At 48.9% G+C, this 19639-nt stretch overlaps 1 protein-coding gene across 7 annotated transcripts in view; it reads left to right on the top strand.

The window, feature by feature from the left end:
• The window catches only part of rrbp1a (ribosome binding protein 1a), a 57757-nt gene that overhangs the window by 28410 nt on the left and 9708 nt on the right, over window positions 1-19639 (top strand). For 6 of the 7 annotated variants that reach the window (XM_035400789.1, XM_035400787.1, XM_035400788.1 and 3 more), the window contains 20 exons: window positions 4931-5085; window positions 6856-6978; window positions 7119-7271; window positions 7425-7543; window positions 8437-8590; window positions 11177-11315; window positions 11697-11878; window positions 12126-12163; window positions 12369-12459; window positions 13111-13148; window positions 13453-13543; window positions 14013-14053; window positions 14351-14441; window positions 14742-14779; window positions 14922-15012; window positions 15502-15573; window positions 17190-17282; window positions 17555-17659; window positions 18693-18782; window positions 19520-19612. In XM_035400789.1, coding sequence (XP_035256680.1) covers window positions 4931-5085; window positions 6856-6978; window positions 7119-7271; window positions 7425-7543; window positions 8437-8590; window positions 11177-11315; window positions 11697-11878; window positions 12126-12163; window positions 12369-12459; window positions 13111-13148; window positions 13453-13543; window positions 14013-14053; window positions 14351-14441; window positions 14742-14779; window positions 14922-15012; window positions 15502-15573; window positions 17190-17282; window positions 17555-17659; window positions 18693-18782; window positions 19520-19612 — 1997 coding nt within the window. The remainder of the gene's footprint in view (window positions 1-4930; window positions 5086-6855; window positions 6979-7118; window positions 7272-7424; window positions 7544-8436; window positions 8591-11176; window positions 11316-11696; window positions 11879-12125; window positions 12164-12368; window positions 12460-13110; window positions 13149-13452; window positions 13544-14012; window positions 14054-14350; window positions 14442-14741; window positions 14780-14921; window positions 15013-15501; window positions 15574-17189; window positions 17283-17554; window positions 17660-18692; window positions 18783-19519; window positions 19613-19639) is intronic. The other variant, XM_035400786.1, reaches the window with a different exon arrangement.

Here is a 19639-nt window from a genome sequence, read left to right as displayed (position 1 = left end):
GTTGTGGTTGCCTTAGTCTGGAACCTGTGGGGTGGGTTAATTTTGCAGAAGCTTTCTATAAGACTAAGGGTCTAATTTACCAAGTTGTTTAGCATGTGCAAAACCTTTTAGCACATGCAAAACTAATAACACAACCAAAAAAAAAAATCATTAGTCATGTTACTGGTTTTGTGTGGGCTGAAAGGCTTTGCATGTGCTAAAGGTCTTAGTAAGTCAGGCCATAAGAAGACAAGTGGGTATGTTAACCACTATTTCTGTTTGGTTTTTCCACCTGTCGCTCTTGCCCCAGTCCCGCACTGTGAGAAGAGATTGTTCAAAGCGTGTTAATTATTTAAAGAGTTGACTGGGTGCTGTCTCGGGGGCTGACTGCGTGGGGATTCCGTACGCAGGCCAGCTGAGCTGTTTGCCTGAGAGCTCTTGGCTAGCATTTGGGCTCGTTAGAAGCCGTTAGGACACGGGGGGGATTAGCACCATTTCCACAGGACCCGCGGCGTGTGTGCTAGCCTTGCGTTTGAACATCCCCCACTGTAAGGAGCCGCGGCGGAGTTCAGGAAGCGCTATGTTTCCCGTAATGGCCGTGGCCCGCGTTAGTCAAAGCAGCAGGTCTGCCCTCGCAGCGTTGGCGTTTTTCCCTGTTGCGGTGCCTGTTGGACCCCCGCCCACCCTCTTCCCTGTCATTTCGCTCCAGCCCTGTACAGTTAGAGCCGAGCCTGGCGACCGCTGGCACGGGCCTCCTCTCCGGTTCCGGAGGCTTCCGCCAGATGCCCGTTTGGCGCGGCGGCGCTTCTGGAGGGCAGCGTTGTGTAACTGCGGGGAGACCGAGCGCTCCGGCTTGGCGGAGCGATCGCGCTGTCTGAAGGGGCTGTGGCAGAGAGGAGGCTGAGTGGAGCAGGCAGGCAGAGACACATGTAGGAATGTGTGCTGAGCAGCAGCGGCAGCAGCGATAGCAACGCATTCACCTCACTCCATTAGCCTAGCCTCACACTTAAGGCTCACAACCATGCTATGAGCCTGACCAGGCCGCTCATAACCTTACTGCACTATTAACCTGACCAGGCTGCTCGTAACCTTACTGCACTATGAGCCTGACCAGACTGCTCATAACCTTACTGTACTATGAGCCTGACCAGGCTGCTCATAACCTTACAGTACTATTAACCTGACCAGGCTGCTCATAACCTTACTGTAATATGAGACTGACCAGGCTGCTCATAACCTTACAGTACTATGAGCCTGACCAAGTTGTACATAACCATAAGACAAATGTTCAGAAACTACTTCTGACAAATTATCATGGTCTTATGTAAGTGGGGCTCCCATTGGAAGTGATTTTTCAAGCCAACTCAACTGCTGACCTGTGACATAATGTCCCCCCCCCCCCCCCCCCCCCCAGAAAAAAAAAAAATCTCTTTCAAGATGCTCGAGAGGGTGTCGGGCATGGAGAATACATTCAGCCTAATCCCTGGCTGGCATTGTACTGGTATTTATTATCCAGTTATTTAATTACTGATTTTCATATGTCCCTCAACATATTGCACAGTATTATGTAATGATTTAGGGAAACCTTCCCCACAACAATCTTTTTTTTTAAAAATTTAACAAAAGGGTTTTAAATGCTTTTACATTTCACCAATGTGGATGTTAAGTATCGTGCAACATAATGTTGTGTTGTGGACTGGGCATTACTGGGTATGTCATGTAGTGCCTAAGTATAACATCGAAAGGAGGAATTCTTTGACTTGTGACATGAAGTCCACATTCCTGAGCTCTTCAGCTTTCTGTTTTAAATAGCCCTGCACATAAGGATATAATTACAAGCCGCCCTGGCTTTTTCAGGCCCATTTTGAGGTCCGCTGGGGCCTCACCGCCGTTCTTTAGCAGAAGGGGAGTCGGCCTTAATTGGTGACAGAATCTCAGAGATTCCCCCCCCCCCCCCCCCCCCCCCCCCGGAAAGCGACAGGATCTTTCTCCCCAGAATATGATGAAATATTAGCACTTTCTTCCCAGGAGCATGAATGGATCTTAGCATTTTTCCTCCCCAGAATATGATGGAATCTTTGCGTTTTTTCTGCCCGGAATGTGTAGGGATCTTTGCCTTTTTTCTGCCTGGAATGTGTAGGGATCTTAGCGTTTTCCTCTTCGGAATGTGAAGAGACCTTAGCGTTTTCCTCCCTGGAATGTATACGGAATCGTAGCGTTTTCCTCCCTGGAATGTATACGGAATCGTAGCGTGTTCCTCCCTGGAATGCCTTTTCCCCGGCGCACGCTGTGCTCCTGAGGGGCCTTCTCTTGCTCCGTTCGCTGCCCTCTGGATATTTCGTTCCGTTCTGGGTCACGTGCAGTAATGGCCTGGAAAAATAATGGCCGCTCTGTTGGTGCGTACAGTATAACAGTTTCACAGCACGGCGGCCAATATGTTTCCAAGAGTCATTTTATGAGTGCCCCCCTCCCCCCACTCACCGGTTGGTTTATTATATTTGTACCTTTCAGACACCAGGAAGGCGTCAGAATTAGTCTTTATCCTCCACAGTGTTTACTGGAGGGGACTTTTATTTTCCTAATTTAAAACTCCTTGCACTGCTAGTCATAATGAATCATTATCATAGCGGAGATCTCTGCGCGTTCGCACACGCTTAAAACGAGAGCCATATTAGGACATGACTCTTTAAAGGGCCATTCTGTTAGCTTAGTCCATAAAAGCGCCGAATGTGATTGTTTTCCGAGCTGTGTGATGTAGAAGCAGAATCTCATTGTTACCCCAAGCCCTATCATATAAGCAGAAAGACAGATGGACACAGAGACAGACTGGTAGAGACACTCACTTCTAAAATGGGGAGACTGTGTATAAAAACGTCTAATTCCTAAACCAGATATGGCTGCAAATATGTGCAGAGCTTACTGTCTGCATTTTAACCTCATAATCATGGTTTCATTTCAAATCCAGTGTGCTGGAGTACAGGAGCTAAATCAACAGAAATTATGTCACTGATCAAATCCTTATGGATAGTCCATCACTCCCATTAGATTGGCATTAGTATGGCAGGATTCTGGTGTTAATATAGCACAGGATTCTGGTGTTAGTATGACAGGATTCTGGTGTTAGTGTGGTAGGGCTCTGGTGTTAGTGTGGCTGGGCTGTGGTGTTAGTGTGGTAGGGCTCTGGTGTTAGTGTAGCAGGGCTCTGGTGTTAGTGTGGCAGGATTCTGGTGTTAGTGTGGCAGGGCTGTGGTGTTAGTGTGGCATAACTCTGGTGTTAGTGTGGTAGGGCTCTGGTGTTAGTGTGGCAGGGCTCTGGTGTTAGTGTGGCAGGGCTCTGGTGTTAGTGTGGTAGGGCTCTGGTGTTAGTGTGGTAGGGCTCTGGTGTTAGTGTGGCAGGATGCTGTGCGTTTAGGACTTGGTGGGGATCGGGGAGAAGGGTCTGCGGTAGCACTTCCTTCCTCCAGTCGGAGGCCCCAGGGGAAAATCCGTTACTGCTGCATTCCACGCCCATTGCATCATCGCAGGGCTGAGGTTTGCTGGCCCTTCATCGCAGACTACTCCACGTCGAGCGAACTGTACTCCGGCTACCGCGACAAGCAGCGGCGTCAGCGGCCTGCTTAGTGCCTCTGGCATTAAAACTACCGTCTGCCACTAGGGGGCGCCTGTCCTGCCCTGCTCTGAGAGAGTGTGGGCTCTGGCGTTTTGCTCGTGTATTAACCCTGTAGAGAGTTTAAGGAAAATTTTTTTATTCATTTAGTTCAGTATGTTTGTTTATGGTTTTTGTAACCTAGCCAATTGATCATTAATCTATTGATGAAGGTTATTTTAATTTTTTTAAATGTGCGGTAAACCTAGCTCGAGTCTTTTTCATGAGTTATAAGATGTAGCCTTTTTAAATTCTGCCGAGCTCAGCATAACTGGTCTTTCAGTTTGCAGTTGTAATACAGTTCCCACCAAGTGTTCCAGAATCATCTTGCAGTCTAGACAAATTCTTTGCAAAGAACTATGGGAGCTGGAGGAGAAGGAAACAGAAATTGTCCAATACACTGGCTTTCATGATAGGCATTGACTTTATGTGAGACAGCTCAGGTGGGTGAGGCGGGCAGTGGCCGCAGTGGCTCGTTGGCGTTTCTTACACACAGCAGGCGCTCAAAACGGCGAGTCCCGTTGCCCCAGGGCATTGTGGGACCAGCGCTGCCCCAGGGCTTGTTACCGTGGTTGCGAGATGGCTGTGACTGCAGTGAGCTGAGCTTCTTTTGCCGTTGCCTGTCTCGATCTCATCCATAAGCCGCCCGTGCGTGGGCCAGTATCTGTGCTTATTCAAATCAGTTCGTCAGTAGAGATGCATGCCTGCGCATGTGAAGATCTCTAACCTTTTTTTTTTTTTTTTTTTTTTTTTTTTTTTTATTAACATCCATACCACAGTATTTATTTATTTATTTTTTATCTAAATGCTTAATTTGTGGCTCAGGTCATCCTGTGGACTTTTCCTTGTTGATGTTGGCTCACACATTTTTTTGCTCACCATCTTGGTTGTTATAAGCTCAGTACCAGATAAGTTTAGCCTGCCTTTTAACCATAACCTTAGTGTACAATGAGGCTGACCAGGTTGCTTATAATCTTACAGTACTGTGAGCCTGACTGGGTTTCTCATCTCTGGAGTTCTGTTCTGTGTTCCATCGCTGAACATATGAGTCACTGACGGTTCTGTAAAGATTCTCTATTCCTAGACAACGGGTGGTGTGGTAAAGATGAACTCTTGCACCGAGAGATGAGGCTCTTGTTGCGCATTTTCCTGTTCATGAAATGTTCCCTCCATTGCTCAGAACTAGGTTGTTTAATATGCCCTCTTCTTGCAGGAAAGGCATTGTAATGTGTTTATTATCTGGCTTTACTGCTGAACTCCTGTGCGGCGTCCATGTGCTAACGTGTCCCTTCTGTCTTTCCGTAGTAGTGGCGGTGGACGCAGCCGACGCTCCCCTCTACCTGCCCTACAAGACGCTGGTTTCCACGGTGAGCAGCATGGCGTTCAGCGAGGGCGAGGCCCAGCGACTGATCGAGATCCTCACCGACAAGGCGGGCATCGTGCAGGACACCTGGCACACGGTAACGCGCCACGCCCTCCTCACACCCCCCTCCCTCTTCCCCAACAAGGCAGGCATCGTGCAAGTTACCACATGGTACTGCGCCATGCCCTCACCCCCCTCCCCTCCTCCAACCTCCTGGTTGGATGTGATGCTAACTGATAGGTGTCCTGTTGTGCCTAGAGCACGCGTAACCTATTTACCGCACACCCAGCACAGCTCATATGGCCTTAAGGTGATTATATCCGCCTGCTTTGATAATGGCTGAATGCCCCCCTCCCCTCCCCCGCTCCCGGGTGTTGGCGGAGAGCCTGGTGACTGTGCCGGCGATGCCGTGTGAGGAAAGGTAACGGTTTCAGCGGAACAGACTGCGTGAATCACGCCTGAGCTGAACCAGACAGGCCCCAGGGTAACAAGCCTACGCCCCAGGGTAACAAGCCTACGCCTCTTGCTCACCGCTCAGAGCTAATTGTACAGAAGAGCTGGATCAGATAATAAAAAATAAAAAAATTTAAATGTTAAACACCATTACATTTCTGTGGATGACTATTTTAAGGGAAACCCTTGATTGAGCAAGATGTCTTGCCTGCATGCCGGCCAGCTGTAATTCAGCTGAAAGTCTACAGCTGGGCTGCCCAACCCTGTTCCTGGAGATCTGCCGTCCTGCAGGTTTTCACTTCAACCCTAGTAAAGCACACCTCATTCAACAGCTAGAGATCTAGTTAAGCTGCTAATTGGTAGAATCGGATGTGCCAAATTAGAGTTGAAGTGGGAAAACCCACATGATGGTAGATCTCCAGGAACAGGGTTGGGCAGCCCTGGTTCGCAGAGTGCAGTAGGTTTCTGCTTTAGGATTGCGGGGAATGTGAAAGCCTTTTTTTTTTTTTTTTTTTTACTGTGCCAGTTTTTCTCCAGTTATCCCGCCAACTCTGATTTTGTAATTCCCTGGTTTTTCCCCTTTCCGTTCGCCCCCGATGATCTCTCCTCTTCACCTGCTCATTATTATTGGCTCAACTCCTGGATTTTATGGTTTCAATGAATCACATTTGCCATGTTTATTGTGAATGATTATCCAGCCAATTAAATTGGAGTTTGTTGTGCATGGAAACAAGGGAATATGAGCCGCAGCATCCAATGTCTCTCTCTCTCTCTCTCTCTCACTCACTCACTCTATCTTTGCTGTTCTCTGCCGTCCATCTCCCTTCGCCCAAAATCTCTCCACCCGACATCTTTCCTTGGATTTCTCTCTCTACAGCTCTTTCCCTGGGTCTCTTTCCCTACATCTCTTGCTACCTGTCTGTCTTGCCCTACTTTTCTCTCTCTCCATGAGTCCTCCCTATGTCTCTCTCCTTAACTCTTTTCTCTCTTCCCATGGAAGTGTACACTTCTCTTTATGTGCTCCAAGCAGTCTTGTCTGCTATTAAATGTGGCTGTTCTGCTGTGTCTGTGGGGCAGATGGTCAGTCGCTCTGTGTGTCTGTGGTGCTGACGGTCAGTCGATCTGTGTCTAAGGTGCAGACAGTCAGTTGCTCCCTGTGTATCTGGTGCTGATGGTCAGACACTGTCTGTGGTTCTGACGGTTAGTCGCTGTGTGTGTCTGTGGTTCTGACGGTTAGTCGCTGTGTGTGTCTGTGGTTCTGACGGTTAGTCGCTGTGTGTGTCTGTGGTTCTGACGGTTAGTCGGTGTGTGTCTGTGGTTCTGACGGTTTGTTGCTCGGTGTGTCTGTGGGGCAGATGGTCAGTCGCTCTGTGTCTGTGGTGCTGATGGTCAGTCGCTCTGTGTGTCTGGCCAGGCCACGCAGAAGGGCGATCCTGTGACGGCTCTGAAGAAGCAGCTGGAGGAGAAGGACAAGCAGCTCGCCGCGGAGCAGGAGGACGCCGCCGCCGCCAAGAACCGCCTGAGGGAGCTGACCAAGGTGAGCCTGAGCTACACAGCAGTGTTTTCAAAACGCTCGCTAATATTCAGAGCAACTCATACCCAACCAGCAAGTCTGCTCTATTTTGCTGCGGTCTGGAGGCGTGGTCTGTGATGTTAACCGCCTCCCTCCTCACCCAGGAGCTGAATACAGAGAAGGCCAAGGTGTCGCAGGTGGAGACCCGCCTGAGCGCCCAGCTGACCGCTCGGGACCAGGAAGTGGCGGCTGTGCAGGCCCGCATGCAGGCCAGCTACCAGGAGCACGTCAGCGAGACCCAGCAGCTCAACGCCAAGGTCAGAGGTCACCTGTTGGATCAGAGACATTAAGCGTGCAGCGTGAATTGGAGGAAGTTCTGTACTCCCGCAAAGGATCCTCTGAAAGTTTTTCCAAGATGTGGCAGCCCTGTGTTTGGTTCCGTTTTCTAGAGGTTCTTTTTTTGTTTTCAGGTCCAGAGCCTGCAGGACCAGCTGGAGAAGGGTCCCAACGCTCAGCTGGCCCGCCTGCAGCAGGAGAACTCCATCCTGCGGGACGCCCTGAACCAGGCCACCAGCCAGACCGAGAGCAAGTGAGCAAACCCCCACGCAGTCCTGACACCCCTGCGCCCCTTTTTAGCCTCCCCCCACCTGCCAAACCGTGATGACTTGAGTGCCAATCCCGAGCTTCACCAGAGGGGGCAGCAGAGGGCTGATGGTTTACCTGTGGGAATAATAGTCATATCTGTAGCACCATAAAGAGCAGTAGAGCCTCTGCTATATGCCTGTAATCTAATGTAATGTTACTTGAGCTGGAGATGTTTGCTGTTACTTCAGGCTTTCTCTTGCTTCGTGTTGGCTCAAAGCTGCAGGTTCCTGGCTTCCCACGTGAATAATTAGTTCATAGAATAGATATTTAATTAATGAATAGATGTAAATCTTTGCAGTTACTCAGCCTGCTGCAGTCCAGTGGTCTGGTTCCCATTCTGTCCAGCCAAGGTCTGATGACCTTGTTTCCCCATACCACATGAGGCCTGTCCTGTCCTCCCATTGGCTAAATCTTTCAGTTTTACGAGGATGCTGTCATCCTTGACAACATTCAGTTGTTATTTCTCTTCGCAGCAGAGACGTGAGCTTGCTGTTGGGTGATAAGCGGGTTATTTTGAGGCCGCGTGCGCCTCCATGTTGGCTCTGTGGTTATGATGCCGGGGGATGGAGATGATAAGCAGGTTATTTTGAGGCTGCATATGCCTCTATGTTGGCTCTGTGGTTAGGAAGCTGGGGGAGAGAGGGCTTAATTTATCTGTCACAGAGCCGACTTCTGGGGCCTTGAACCCACGTAGCTGAGAGGCTACGTTCGGGTAATTTTACAAACTGTTTAACATCGCACGTCATGAAGTCGCGGTGGTGTTGTTTGTGCCGAGCAGGTTGTGCATCAGACGTGTGGTTTTCTAGTAGTTTCCGTTTCTCTCCCCCCCTCCCCCAGGCAAAACGCGGAGCTGGCCAAGCTGCGGCAGGACTGCGCCCGGCTGGGCCTGGAGCTCGGGGAGAAGAACGAGGCGCTGCAGGCCGAGGAGCAGCACAAGGCCGCGCTGGAGGCCAAGGTGGCGGCGGCGGAGAGCCACCTCGCCCACACCCAGGTGAGCACAGAGAACAGAGCCCCGCCCACATCCAGGTGAGCGCAGGGAACAGAGCCCCGCCCACATCCAGGTGAGCACTGAGAACAGAGCCCCGCCCACATCCAAGTGAGCACAGAGAACAGAGCCCCGCCCACAGCCAGGTGAGCACAGAGAACAGAGCCCCGCCCACAGCCAGGTGAGCACAGAGAACAGAGCCCTGCCCACATCCAGGTGAGCACAGAGAACAGAGCCCCGCCCGCATCCAGGTGAGCACAGAGAACAGAGCCCCGCCCACATCCAGGTGAGCACTGAGAACAGAGCCCCGCCCACATCCAGGTGAGCACTGAGAACAGAGCCCCGCCCACATCCAGGTGAGCACTGAGAACAGAGCCCCGCCCACATCCAGGTGAGCACTGAGAACAGAGCCCCGCCCACATCCAGGTGAGCACTGAGAACAGAGCCCCACCCACATCCAGGTGAGCACTGAGAACAGAGCCCCGCCCACATCCAGGTGAGCACAGGGAACAGAACCCCAGTGTCTGCAGCTTTAACTCTAGTCCTGGAGGGCCACAGTATCTGCTAGTTATTTGAGGATTCCTTAAAATGAGCTGCCAGGTTGGGTCTTGAAAATGGGGTGTGTGGACTCTTGGACTGTGGAATGCTGAAATGCACTGAAGCCTAGCCGGCTCGGCGGCCCTCCAGGACGGGAGTTTGAGATTCCTGCTCTGGGGCTCCTGTCAGGCGATCCATCCTCCTGTGTGCTCAGGAATCCCCTCCAGACCCCGCCACCGTTCCCCGGCCCCAGTGTGCCGCCCGGGCTCCAGCCCGCGCCGAAAAGCAGCAGATTCAGTCCGTCCCCCAGGCAGCGGGCGAATGCAGAGCTGCATTAGACTCTGCTGAATGAACTGACCCCCCCCCCCCCCCCCCCCCCGGGGCACCGGGGCATGACGGGACCATCGCAGCGTGTCGGAACATTTGAACACCGCTGTAATTACCCTGCTCAGTCTGCGCTGGTGGAATGCGGCTGCACATTAATCGTGTGACGGGGGGGTGGGGTGTGGGGGGGGCGCATGAAAAGCTGCATGCGCAGAGAATTGTGCATGCATTTTATCCAGCGTGCGCATGAGTCACTGAGCAGCACAAAATAATAATAATAATAGTAGTAATAATGATGATAATAGTTGCAGAGGAAGATGAAGATTATGATGATTGCATGTATACAGGGCCGGAGTCACAGTCTTTACAGTAAAGGAGGGGGATTCTCACCCACTGTGTGTTGCCTGGGTGATGCACGGCAGCCATTTTGCGCTAGAACACCTCGCTACACATCAGCTGAGGGGGAGAGAGAGGGATTGGTCGACAGTATCTCCCCTCACAGCTATTTAGTCAAATCTAAGCATTTGGAGATTGACTGGAAAATCAGGATTATTGCAAAAAACTTGTAGTAAGCCTAATGTGGAAATTCTTTTGTACTTTTTTTCTGCGCCTGCTCTAATAAACTAAAGAAAAAACATGGGAATTGGTCCAGGAGAATTTGCTGACTGCTAGAATAGACTGAGTAGCGTATCAGTGTCTACAGAATACAGATGTATTTAGTACCAGCTGAAGGTTGTGCTTCTTGACTGTCTTTAGCTAGATAACCATAACCAGAATGCACTTCACCGGGCAGCCTTGCTTTCTGGTTATGTTTTTTAAAAAATTTGGCAACTAAAAATATTACGCTTGGGTGGGAAAATAACCCCCACCCTTCTTCCAGTTGAATGCTGATAAATTATCACAAAATAAAATAAGATGTGTTCTGTAATTGATTCATGGGGAATCAATGTGCCTGAGTGTGTGAGAGAAAGCTTACCTGTGATCCGGCACAAATTCCTCTGTTCTGACATTGGTTTACTAACATTGCAACATCACAACTAATTCAGTTATTTCTATGCATTTCCCGAGTGACGAAACAGTGACTCAGCGCTTCGCACCGGTTTAAAGTTCGCTCGTCTCATCATTGATTAACCGCCCTTACCTAAAGCATGCCTTTATCGCCGTTATGTAATTCCCCGTCTCATCAGATTTTACACCGCTGTCCCGCTGCAGTTTCTCCCTGGCCGTGAGCCCGCCCAGTCACACTCCCATTATCGCGGTGGTCGTTATCCTCCAAACTGCGGTGTGCCCTCCGTTAAGAGCTTGAAGCTCAGACGCTTTTCTTGTCACGCTCCTGGAACGATTTGAGCAGAAATGCCTTTTGCCGCTCAGGGGTGAGTGAAGTGAGGTCTGCTTCTTTGGTGTGACGAGGGCTTTTTGGCACGAATGGGAGGTCTTCTTCCGTGGTTTGAGGAGGGCTGATTGACAGGATGGGGAGGTCTTCTTCTGTGGTTCGTGGTGGAAGTAAGTGAGAGCATTGCCAGGCTTGGCATCAGGGGGCAGCATATGGTACTCGGTGCGCTGGGGTAAAGTGGGGTACCCATGCCTCCCTCACACTCAACGCCCCCCCCCCCCCCAAACTCCCCCCCCCCCCCAGAGGCGGTGTGTGACTGGCCAGAGGGCCTCTGTGTGTGTGACTGACCCGAGGCCCCTCTGTGTGTGACTGATCCAAGGCTCTCTCTCTCTCCCCAGGTGGAGCGGGCGGAGTGCGAGCGTGCCCTGCAGGCCCGGCTGGAGGAGGTCAGTGAGGAGCTGCGCGCGGTGCAGGCCAGCAGCAGCGGCCTGAGGGCGGAGCTGGAGAGCGCTCAGCAGGAAACCGCCTCCGTGGGCGGTAAGTGTCTAAAGCCCACCCCCCCTTTGCACCTAAACCCCACTTCACATTGAACCGAGAACGGCATGTTCCTTTTGGGTTCCTGTGCCAGGCTTGGTTAATGGTGTAAATATTATTTTTAAAATGCTCTCGAGTTGGCACTCCAGTCTAGCAAGATTAGATAAGCAGCTGTTTATGTTCTGTGAGTCATTTGATTGACGTATTTTATCATTTTTTTTTTTTGTCATGCTCTGAGCCAAGCAGAGCCATTAATCCCCCACGATAGTTCCACTCATGAAATACAGGTGTTCTGTGGAGCCGCACCCACCCACCAATAGGCTGATGCGCAGGTCTGCTCTGCCGTGGTTCGCTGATTGACCCAGTGCTTCACCTTCCCCACAGAGCTGCAGGCGCGTGTGGCCAGTGCAGAAGCAGAGCTGCAGGAACGGGCGTCTCAGGTGGAGGGCCTGCAGGCGCAGCTGGGTCAGGCGGAGGTGGAGAAGGTCCAACTGCAGGAGCAGATCGGCACCATCAGCGCCCTGCTGGAGGCAGGTCGGAGCAAGGAGGTCGACGACGACATTGAGGTGAGCCTTCAATGCACTACATTTCCCAGAATCCTCTGCGACTAGCCATAATTTTGACTCTTAAAACCGTTCACCCTGGTACAAGGTAATACATTTCCCAGAATAATTCAGTAGTGGCCATAATTGTGAGAATAATGGTTAGAGGAGCTAGTGTGCTGGCTTCCAGCACTTTTTGGCAAGCTGTTCGTTGTTATTTTTTCAGACCGAGATGTATCCCCAAGCTAATCACGCATTCTTATTTTAACAGCTCACTGAGTCAGCAGAGAATGTGGAGTTGCAGAAATGGTACAGTAAAATCATTTATTTATTCATTAATTTGCTGATCGTGCAGTTCGCTGACTCGCTAATATACTGTTAACTGAGCTAGTGACCAGGCTTAAACTGGTTGTGGTCGTTTCACGAGCGGTACATCCGTGCCAGCTATTTTTCATGCGCAAGGCCTGTTGTGACCGAAAAAAATGGTTAAAAATAAAATGTGCTGCTCTCTCAGCTTGGAGGAGAAGGAGAGCCAAGTGAAGGCGCTGGAGGTGGAGCTTCTGCAGCTGAGAGAGGGCGTGGTGCCCGCAGAGAAGGAGGACACGGTGGGTCTCCTGTGCACCTGGTACTATGAGCCTGACCTGCCTGCTCATAATTTTACTGCACCATGAGCCTGACCTGCCTGCTCATAACCTTACTGCACCATGAGCCTGACCTGGATGCTCATAACCTTACTGCACTATGAGCCTGACCTGGATGCTCATAACCTTACCATGCTATGAGCCTGACCGGGCTGCTCATCACCTGACTGTACTTATGAGACTGACCAGACTGCTCATAACCTTACTGCACTATGAGCCTGACCTGGATGCTCATAACCTTACCATGCTATGAGCCTGACCGGGCTGCTCATCACCTGACTGTACTATGAGACTGACCATGTTGCTCTTAGCCCTGCGGTACTGTGAGCCTGAGCAGGTTTGGCGGGAGCCACCGCCCCACTTGTTTTGACTTTAGAACGATATCGCTTTCCCGACCCGCCCTTAGACCCACCTTCGCCCCAATCCCCCCGGGCATATTTCTGCTCTTGGGTCTGTATCAGCGGATTGGCTGAAACGGTCTCATTTATGTGCTGTTGCCGGGAAACGGGTGCTGAGCTCCACAGAACCGTCTCAAGTTCCGTAGCTGCAGTGGCTTTGTGTTGGATTGCGAGCCTCCCGTCCTTCCCTAACGAACTCCTCTGACGTGTGTTTCAGTCTGACGGCACGGAGGAGGTGGCACAGCTCCAGAACAGGTGAGTTTGAGTTTGTAAATCCCTCAATAGATAAAGAAAAACATAAAAAATCTAATTAACATCATTTAACAATATGGGGGCTGCAATTGTGTTTGTACAGAAAAATGGCAGGTCTCCTAGGACCAGAGTTGAGAACCCCCTTATCAATATAGTCCTTCATGCACACTTACTCAGTTAACATTTCTTGCAAGCATAAATATTTTGCCCAACGTTTTCCAATCACTGCAGCCTCCCTAAAGTTTAGAATTTTAAGGAGGTGAAACTTGATGTGAGCAGCTTTGATCTAACGCTGCTCCATTTACAGCCTGCAGGAGAAGGAGAAGCAGGTGGCATCGCTGGAAGAGGAGCTGAAGCAGGTGAAAGATGACCTGGAGAAGGTTAAAAACGGGGAGGAGGTGAGTTCCCCCGCCTCCCGCTCAAGTGGCACACATTTACGCTGTCATTGATCGTTTCCCATTGGCCGGTTCTGCCGATGGAACAGTCAAGAGCGAATGAGATTGGCGATCTGCTGAATATGAATCTAAATCATGGTGTTTGGTTGCAGGGAGCAGTCTTGATTTATTGAGGTGTGACAGTGATTGACACGTGATTGTTCCACCTGTTTTTGGGCTCAGAATTTCTCTCTCCCATTTCCTATTGATTTGAGTTTGAGATTAATACTTTTTTCAGTCTTCTCTAATCAGCGGTCACTTGATATATGATGGCATTATCTTGAGTGTGTTTTTAATAAGATTGAGATGACTTGTGAAGAATTGGGGAAAAGACACCAAGACTACCTTTCTAAATGTAGTTATAGTCTTTAGTCGCAGTTACGTGGTTTTGGTTGTCACCTTATTTTCTAACAAACTTTACCTTTATTTCTAGCCCTCTGACAACAGAATGGAGGTTGAGGAACTCCAGAACAGGTACATGTACATCTGCATATAATCATCACCTTTTACCAGTGATTGTCTCTTGAATGCTAATGTCTTTTCATAAGCAAGAATGGCAACAAACATAATTATTTTTTCCACGGTTATAAGCCCGTGAGTAGACTTTCACATTTGGCATGAGACCTCGCTCATGTATTTACAAAGAATGGTGAATGTATGCAACACCAGGCAGGTTCTGCTCAGGGTCAGGGCAAGAGACCACTTCAGAAGAAATGTGAACCGCCATTTTGGCTCTTCAAACCTCACACTGAATTCCCCATATGTTCTTAGTTTGAAGGAAAAAGAGAACCAGGTGGCATCCTTGGAAGAAGAACTACAGCAGCTCAAAGAAATGGAAGTGGTTAAAAATGCAGATATTGCGGTAAGTGCGCTGCCTTCTTTGAAAGCAGAATGTTGTAACAGCAGCAGCATTAATGATTTTTTAGTTTGTTTATTTTTTGCTGAATTCAACATTCAGACTTAAATCTTTGAACATAAAATCAGAAAATTGTTCTGTAATCTTGGACATTTTTACAAATATGAAGGACCCATATGTTTTCCCTGCCAGCACCTGGGGCATAAAGAAGAATGTAAATATAAAAATAATGAATTAATTATTATTTTTTTAAAAAGATTTTTCTGTCGCCATTTTGTCACCTAATGGGCTCTCCGCTCATTGCAGCCGGACCACACAGCCGAGGTAGAGGAGCTGCAGAAACGGTAGGCTTTTTGGTTCTTTCGTCTCTTTCCGCTCGCTCCTTTCAGCCCTGGCGAGAGGCCATTACCTGCGCTCTCTGCCCGCGGTCAGCCCGCGTTCCCCTCCGTTCACGTGCGCTGTGTTAAAACTGCGTTCCCCCGGCAGCCTGGAGGAGAAGGAGGGCCAGGTGACGTCGATGGAGGCGGAGCTGAAGCTGCTGAGAGAGCAGACGGTGCGTGCTCAGAGCGAGAGCAATGTAAGCATTTTTTCCACTGTCACATGGCCTGAGATTCATTTGGCATTGCCCCATTTGTCCCATTTCTGAAGTTCTCATTGTGAGCAAAAATTTGCCTACGAGCCAACTAGACTGCTTCTTAATTCACCGATCAGCAAATTAGTTTGCTGATCAGCTACATGCCTTATGAACAATTGGTTGATTGCTGAGGTCTACTTTATTTATTTGTAAAAAATAATTTGGTAACATCAGTTCTGTTAAATAATTGGCTGAAGAACCGGCTATTTCAAATCCTGAAGATTTTGGTTTGTTTGGCCTGAGAACCAGATCTCCCTCTGGCCCATGAGATCCAGGATTTCCCAGTATTATAACAAGTTATGGCATAAGGATAAGCCTGGAAGCTTCCTGGCCTGGTGCAGGGGATTGGGATGAACGAGGACTGGGGGGCATGAGGGAGGGGGGGTGACCCTGAGGTTATGGCCTTGTCCCACACACCCTTTCTCCCATCAGGATGAGGGTGACTGGGCCACAGTGGAACCCGAGGCCAGCGATGAGTGTGAGAGCTCAGCAGAGGGAGCTCAGGTCAGAGGAGCAGGGAGCCAGAGGCCCTGAGAGCAGGGATTTCTTCCTCCAGTCCTGAAGGGGGCGCTGTGTCTGCAGATTTAACTCCAGGCCTGGAGGGCTGCAGTGTCTGCGGGTTTAATTTCAGTCCTGGAGGGGCCGCTGTGTCTGCTGGTTTAACTCCAGCCCTGGAGGGCTGCAGTGTCTGCAGATTTAACTCCAGTCCTGGAGGGCCGCAGTGTCTGCACTAGTTTTAATTCCTGGAAAATCAGTGTTTGCAGGTTTCTGTGGTTTCCTTTCAATTAGCACCTAATTTAGCCCCCGGCAACAAGGCCTGTGGACTGTTTAGCCAATCAGTGACTTAAATTAAGTACCATAGTTTCTGAAATATACCATGGAGCAGCACTGCGCCCCCCAGGTCTGACAGACAGCCTGCTCAGGTGTACGTGGAGCAGCAAGTGCTGCAGGAGCTCAAGCCAAACCAGACCACAGGAGTACGAGTACATACAGTACATCTGTACTGTTTTCGCGTGCAGTTGTAAAGCACCGTAGCTGCTTTGTCAAGCAGTACTGCCACCTTCTGGCTGACTGTAGCCACTGCAGGTTGCTACCCTTTGTTGCTTTTGGGCTTAGAGAATCACAGATTGAAGTTAAGTCTTAGTGTTTGAGATTCAGTTGATTTTACACAAATTCTCCGACCCTGTCCATTCAGCTGGGAGAGCTGGTCTAGGCCATCCTGTCCGTATCCTAGCCTTATCCATTTTGAGCCAAAATGGAGTGATCCTGGATCAGCTCTGTCAGTCTGTTTTATTAACATGGGACCTGGACGTTATGTCTGGAAATGGGACTGTGGTTTGTTCCCCTTGGCATGGTTGAGCTCCTGGAATGCTTGTTTTCTGACAGACGGCCACCTTCAAAGACACCAGGGCTACAGATTTGTTAAACGACCCGGTTTCTCATTCCATTGTTGTCTTTGAAGGCCTTTCTCTCCCTGTGTCAATTGTGTTTTTATGTTTACAAAACAGCTCCAGGCGTCACTGATTTCCTCATTAATACATGTTAACTTTTCACCTAACTATGGCTCTTTCCTCTTAAAGCGGTTAGCCATTGTCATCTCAGCTATGAGTTTATGTTCTCTTGTGAAGGTTCTTTTGCATCCTGGTGCATTTGGCACGTATATGGTCATTTCTCATTCAGTTCACTTTATACTGGGAACCCTGAGGGCCTCTCCCCCCCCCCCCCCATTTTTCTCATCTCTTCAATCAAATACTTTTACAGACCTTCCTCATTTCTACTTTTCAAGATGCAAAATACAGTCAGAACGTGACCCCAATTAAACTGCTGTTATCCATGTAAGCCCATCCAATGTCCAGTGGAGACATGCTAGAAATGCAGAGAGCCTGGTCATGGTAACAGTCTATGAGGAGGTCTTGTGTATTTGATGCCCTTTACTCACAATGCTCATTAAATAGCTGCTCTAGTTTTGTAAGCAGCTATGAATTTGCATGGAAGGTGTTTTTTTTTTTTGTTTCTGTTTTTTGTTTAATTCAAGTGGTCTTCAGTGCAGTTGTCTTGGTGAAGACTGAGATTTCGCAGTGTTCTCCATTGTTCCTGATTGGGTGTGTGTGTGTCCACAGGAAGGTGCAGGGCACCAGGTCAGCATACCTCAGCCCGATGTAAGGGAGGTTCTTCAGTCACTCTTCCCACACATCACCGTAGAAACAGAACAGGTGACTGAACTTGCCCCATCGAACATCTGTATTAGTCCATCAAATCGAACATCGAAGGATTTTCGCTTTCTCTAATTTTGAATACCCACAGTTTGAGTACACACATTATCATTTATATCTGCCATATGTTCTAATCTGTAAGTTCTGTCACATGGCTGCAGCTAGTTTAGGAACCTGCACCTACTTTGGGGGTAATTATTTTTTCTGATGCACAGCGTACAGTAAAATACCTCTGGCTTGTTGGTATTGGAACGCTTTTTTTTGGCCTACAGGCTAACTGGTTGCAAGAATTCACTCAGAAAGCCCAGGAATCTCTCAGTCAAAACCAGCGGGGCGAGGAAACGCAACAGTCAGCCGTAGAAACAACAGAGTCAGCGGTAAGAATGGGCATTGGATGGCATTAACCTATGCCTGGGGCAAGTGTGTATGTGAAGAACTCAGCTCTTTGAAATGGCAGTTATATCTGAAAACAATCCTACAGAGAATTTTCAAAGATGCATTGCTGACCAAAACATGCAATGGTGGAAGTTACTAGAAACTACTTCTGTTAAGGAAATGCACACTTACTGTTGAGTCATACAAATTTACTAAAGTTCAGTCAAGTATTTACTACAACTGTTTTAAAATTTTGGCAGTCTTTCCACACGGCAGTTTGGTGGTACAATGTTAGTATTTTCATTTTAAAAGTAAGTTTCTTTTTGGAAATAGTTTCTGATTTAGTATGGCTTTTGTTTGCGTAGGAGGGATGGCGATCCATGCAATAGCGTCTATTTCTTAGTTATGGCTTACATGTCTACATTTCGAATCATTTTTAGCATCTGTACTCCACAATTTTATATTTGTAATCAAACAATCCACATGTGGATTCTCAGCTTTTTTTGAAGGGTGGTTTTTTTTTTCTTTTTGGTTTCACCATGTACAAATTACATCTCTTTTTATACATAGTCCCCCCCCCCCCCCCCCCATTGTTATGTTTGGGACAAATGGCTTCACAGGTGTTTCTGATTAGCCAGGTGTGTTCAATTGCATTCTTGGTGCAGGTATAAAATAGGTATATTATGATGCAATGAAATGGGGGGGGGGGGGGGGTATGTATACAAAGTGCTGTAATTTCCCCGTTGTGACACCAAGTGTATAGCGTTGAATAAAAGCAGAGGATATGCATTTTAGCCACATGTGAATTGTTTGATTACAAATCTGGAATTGTGGAGTACAGGACCAAATCACTGAAAATACGTCTTTGTCTCGAACGTTATCGAGGTCACTGTATGTTTATGCATTTATTTTTATACATGGGGATCCCCTGGGATCAAACCCGCAACATTTGCGTTGTTAGCGCTTTGCTTTACCTCCTGAGTCAGTCAGGACTAGTTCTCTGTTCTAACGGGGGGGGTCCTGTGGGTGTTCCAGGAGCTGCTGGCCAAGCTGAAGGAGGCGGAGGAGTCCCACAGCACGCTGCAGGCAGAGTGCGACCAGTACAGGAACGTCCTCGCCGAAACCGTAAGCGTCCCGCTCCGCGGCGTCGTCTCCTCAAAACCGCGCCGCCCGCGCTCTGTCAGGAGCGCGTCTTGCTGCTGACTTTGCGTCCGGCGCTTCGGTCGTTTTGCGCAGTGCCTCTGTCGGGCCTCGTTTACGGCTCTGTGCGCTGTTCTCGCCACTGCTGTGCTGTAAGATCTAGGTATAAAGTACAAAGAAGGGCAACTAAATTGGCTTCAGGTCATTAAATGTGGGGGAAACTGAATTAGCATTTGATATCTTTGCCGTTACACAGATCGTGTTAATTGAGCAGGGAGACGTATTGTGCATGAGCATTTATTCTCCTGCCACAAGGGGGAGCAGTTGTGTAAGCCATTCAGCTTATCCTTGAAATGCAGTCAGTTTAACATGACATTTGCCATCAACCAAGTGTATTTGACTGCTAAGTGAAAGCATACAAGCTTCACCATGGAGTTGGTATGGAGTGATAGGCACCCTGGTGATAAAGCATGCTCAAAACTTGTTTGACAAGTAATTTGCCTGCAGCTGAAGACCTTGGTTGTACCAAGCTTGTAATGTGGACTCTGAGGGGAAGCAGGAAGCTGATGGTCATGTGATTCTGTGGTGTGAGGGGCTAGGATGCTGTCACTATGGTGCATTGAAATTCCTACATGAAATGAATGACATGCAATGAATGAATGAAATAAAAATAAAAAATCAATTGCCCAAAAATGTGAAAATACTGTCACCTGGCTCTGCAGGAGGGAATGTTGAAGGACCTCCAGAAAAGCGTGGAGGACGAGGAGCTGGTGTGGAGGGCCAAGATAGACCAATCAGAGGAGCAGCTTCAGAGGGTGAGTTTTGGGGCAGCGTTACTGAGC

Source organism: Anguilla anguilla, chromosome 18, assembly GCF_013347855.1.
Source record: "Anguilla anguilla isolate fAngAng1 chromosome 18, fAngAng1.pri, whole genome shotgun sequence".
Taxonomy (NCBI): Eukaryota; Metazoa; Chordata; class Actinopteri; order Anguilliformes; family Anguillidae; genus Anguilla; species Anguilla anguilla.
This window is presented reverse-complemented; position numbering and strand designations above follow the sequence as displayed.